This window comes from Helianthus annuus, chromosome 7, assembly GCF_002127325.2.
Source record: "Helianthus annuus cultivar XRQ/B chromosome 7, HanXRQr2.0-SUNRISE, whole genome shotgun sequence".
Classification (NCBI taxonomy): domain Eukaryota; kingdom Viridiplantae; phylum Streptophyta; class Magnoliopsida; order Asterales; family Asteraceae; genus Helianthus; species Helianthus annuus.
Genome location: NC_035439.2, coordinates 116,353,799 through 116,356,910, shown reverse-complemented (window position 1 = coordinate 116,356,910; position 3,112 = coordinate 116,353,799). Strand labels below are relative to the sequence as shown.

The 3,112-nt window shown below is 39.4% G+C and overlaps 1 protein-coding gene across 1 annotated transcript; it reads left to right on the top strand.

Moving 5' to 3' along the window:
• The first annotated feature begins 2,188 nt into the window (after positions 1-2,188).
• On the top strand, positions 2,189-2,571 carry LOC110867018. The gene is made up of 2 exons (XM_022116166.1): positions 2,189-2,524; positions 2,566-2,571. Exons 1-2 carry the CDS (start codon positions 2,189-2,191, stop codon positions 2,569-2,571), a joined length of 342 nt encoding a protein of 113 aa, XP_021971858.1.
• Positions 2,572-3,112: the final 541 nt, after the last annotated feature.

Below are 3,112 nucleotides of genomic sequence, written 5' to 3'. Positions count from 1 at the left end.
CAGTATTGGAGGGTGGAGGTGGTAGGTGGAGGTGGAGGGTCGTTGGTAGGGGTTTGTGTAGGTGGGTTAAAAGGGGATGGTGTAGTGGCATCGACAGTTGGGGAAGGGGGGATGGCGATTGAGAAGTAGGGGAATAGGATGTTGAAAGAGGAATAGATAGGGTAGTGAGAGGTAACCATGTGTCAGGTGAGGGTGTGGAGGGGGTAGAGGTTTGAGAAAGAGATTCATAAAGAAAAATGTGATCAAGAAAATGAACATGACGAGATGTGTAGATTCGATTAGTGAGAGGGTCAAGAAGATGGAAAGCACTTTGAGAGGAGGAGTAGCCGATGAAGATACACGGTTTTGACCGAGACTCGAGTTTATGTTTCGAGTATGGGCGTAACCAAGGATAAGATAGGCAACCAAAACCATGAAGTTTTTCATAGTTTGGATGGATGCGAAAGAGACGAAAGTAAGGAGAATCATTGTTTAGGGTGGCGGTAGGTAGTCTATTTATGAGATAAGTAGCGGTAGTGAAGGCAAATGGCCAAAATTTTAGGGGCATCTTGGCATGAGAAAGTAGGGATAGACCGGTTTCGACAATGTGACGATGGCGCCGTTCAGCGTAGCCATTATGTTCAGGTGTGTGAGGAGGAGAGGTGAGATGAGAAATGCCACAAGAAAGTAGGTGAGAGGATAGTTTGATGTATTCTCCACCATTGTCTGAAAATGATTGCTTAATTTTGGTTTTGAAAAAATTCTCAACAAGTTTTTGAAATCGAATGAAAGTATTAGGAGAGTCCGATTTATGTTTTAATGGATAAATCCAAATGTATTTTGTGAAATGGTCAACAAAAATTATGTAATATTTGTAACCATCAAAAGATGTAATTGGAGATGACCAAACATCGGAAAATATTAATTCTAGAGGTGTATTAGAAGTTAAAGAAGATGAATAAAAGGGGAGTTTGTGACTTTTATTAATGCAACAAGAATTGCATGATTCATGCTTGCTAGAAATAAAGGGAACAAAGGAAGCTAAATGTTGTAAAACACGCAAATGTGGATGTCCTAGGCAGTGATGCCATGAAGACTTCTTGGTGGTTTGCAAGTGAAAAGCTTGAGGAGACTTGGTTGATGAGAACTCGTAGAGACCATGACTAGTGATTCCCCGAAGAATGGTTCGGCGAGTGGGAAAGTCTTTGATGACAAAATAAGAAGAGAAAAATAAGATTAGTATGTTGTTATCAAGGCATAAGCGAGAGATAGATATGATGTTACGGGAGATAGAAGGACCACAAAGAACATTTTTAAGAACAATAGGAACATTAGAAATAAAGAGTCATGGTGCCAATGTAAGTAATTTTAAGAGACGAATCATCACCGATGATAAGTTCCTCGGTACCATCGTATAGGCTATGCATAGAGAGTGCACTAAGATCATTGGTAATGTGATGAGAAGCACCACTATCCTTCAACCAAGATAAATCGGAGTCCACGGTGGGGTGTGTTGCCATCATGTGTGCTTGGGGTTTTGGTTGGTTATTGGATCGGTTGTAAGTTGGAGGTGTGATTGAGGGATGAGATTTCTTAAATAATGGGCATGAGGTTAATGAATGTCCTTTGGTAAAACACCATTGGCATTTACCAAGGAAGGGTCGTTGGCTAGGGGCGGAAGTGGGTGTGGGAAGTAGGCCAGGGGCGTTGGTAGAAGTGAGTTTTAGAGATGAAGGGAAGTTGATCATGGTGACCGATTATGTGGCCATGGAAGAGAGGGTGGTTGTGTTTAGGTTTTGCAAAACCTGGCTGATACCATATAAAAGTATCAAAACTTGTTGTTTCTCATTGATATAAGATTTACATTTATACAAAAGGAGTGCTAAAGACTATGAACTAAAGATTGCTAAAGACTAGGAATTAAAGGGTGCTAAAGACTAGGAATTAAAGAGTGCTAAAGACTATGAACTAATTACATAGTAAGTTACAACAATTAATTAATTTTGAAATTCAATTTTCTTTGGTGGGAAATTCTGTTTTGACCGAGGTGGTTCTAATACCGTTCAGGTCAGTGTTTCTTCATAACGGAAACGGAGTTGAGAGATATTTTTACACTATGGAAATGAAGTTAAGGGGTATTTTTACACTATGGAGACGGGGTTGAGGGGTAGCCCGTGCTACCCCTGTTAATACTCTAAGTCCGCCCCTGATGGATAAAATCCCAACTTCTGATGATCTAGCTAAAAGGGGGGTTGTGGTCGGGGATAGGTTATGCCCGTTTTGCAAGGACGAGGCCGGGTCGCTGGAGCACCTTTTTACTTCCTGCTACTTCTCCGTGGTTTTGTGGCAGAAGATTAGTCAGTGGTGCCGTATTCCCCCGATCTTTGCTTTTTCTTTTAGAGATTTGTTGGAGATTCACAAAGCGGGATTCATTAAAGCGGCGAATAGGCTGGCCATTCAAGGAATTATTATTGTCTCCGGTTGGTGCTTATGGCAGGCTTGGAACAAGGTCATTTTTTCGGAGATTGAGGCCAAAGTGGAAAAGGTTTTTAGCGAAGTTAAATCTATGGGTTTTTTATGGTTCAGGCATAGATCTAGAAACAATCATATCTCATGGTTGGATTGGTGTAAATTTTCTTTGATGTAAGTTTTTGGTTTGTTCCCTGCTCGGTTTTCGGGCTTGGGGTTGTGCTTAATGATGTTTTCTTTTCAAAAAAAAAGGGGGGGGGGGGGGGGGTTCATGGCTGTTGACCTTTTATCAACTAGTTATATGCGCAGTAAAAAATTATAGTGTGACCCCAGGGTATAAATTTATGGTTTCGTTACTCGATGTAATGGCTCGATTTCAAGCTTTAAGAAAATTAAAAAGAGAACTCCATTATGTATTTGTTTAATTTTATTTATTATCGTGTTTTTTATTATTATATAATGTACTGTAAAAAAATTTAGGATACCTTTGAGGTTTTTTTCTAGATCCGTCACTGAATAGAACTATTTGAAGAAATAACAAAACTAATCAACTAGATTTAATAACTTTTAATGAAGTAAAAATATATTTAGTAGGAGTAATTCTTTTTTTTTGGGTAAAGAGTAGGAGTAATTCTTTTTAAGGTGCAACCAAACATACCATTAA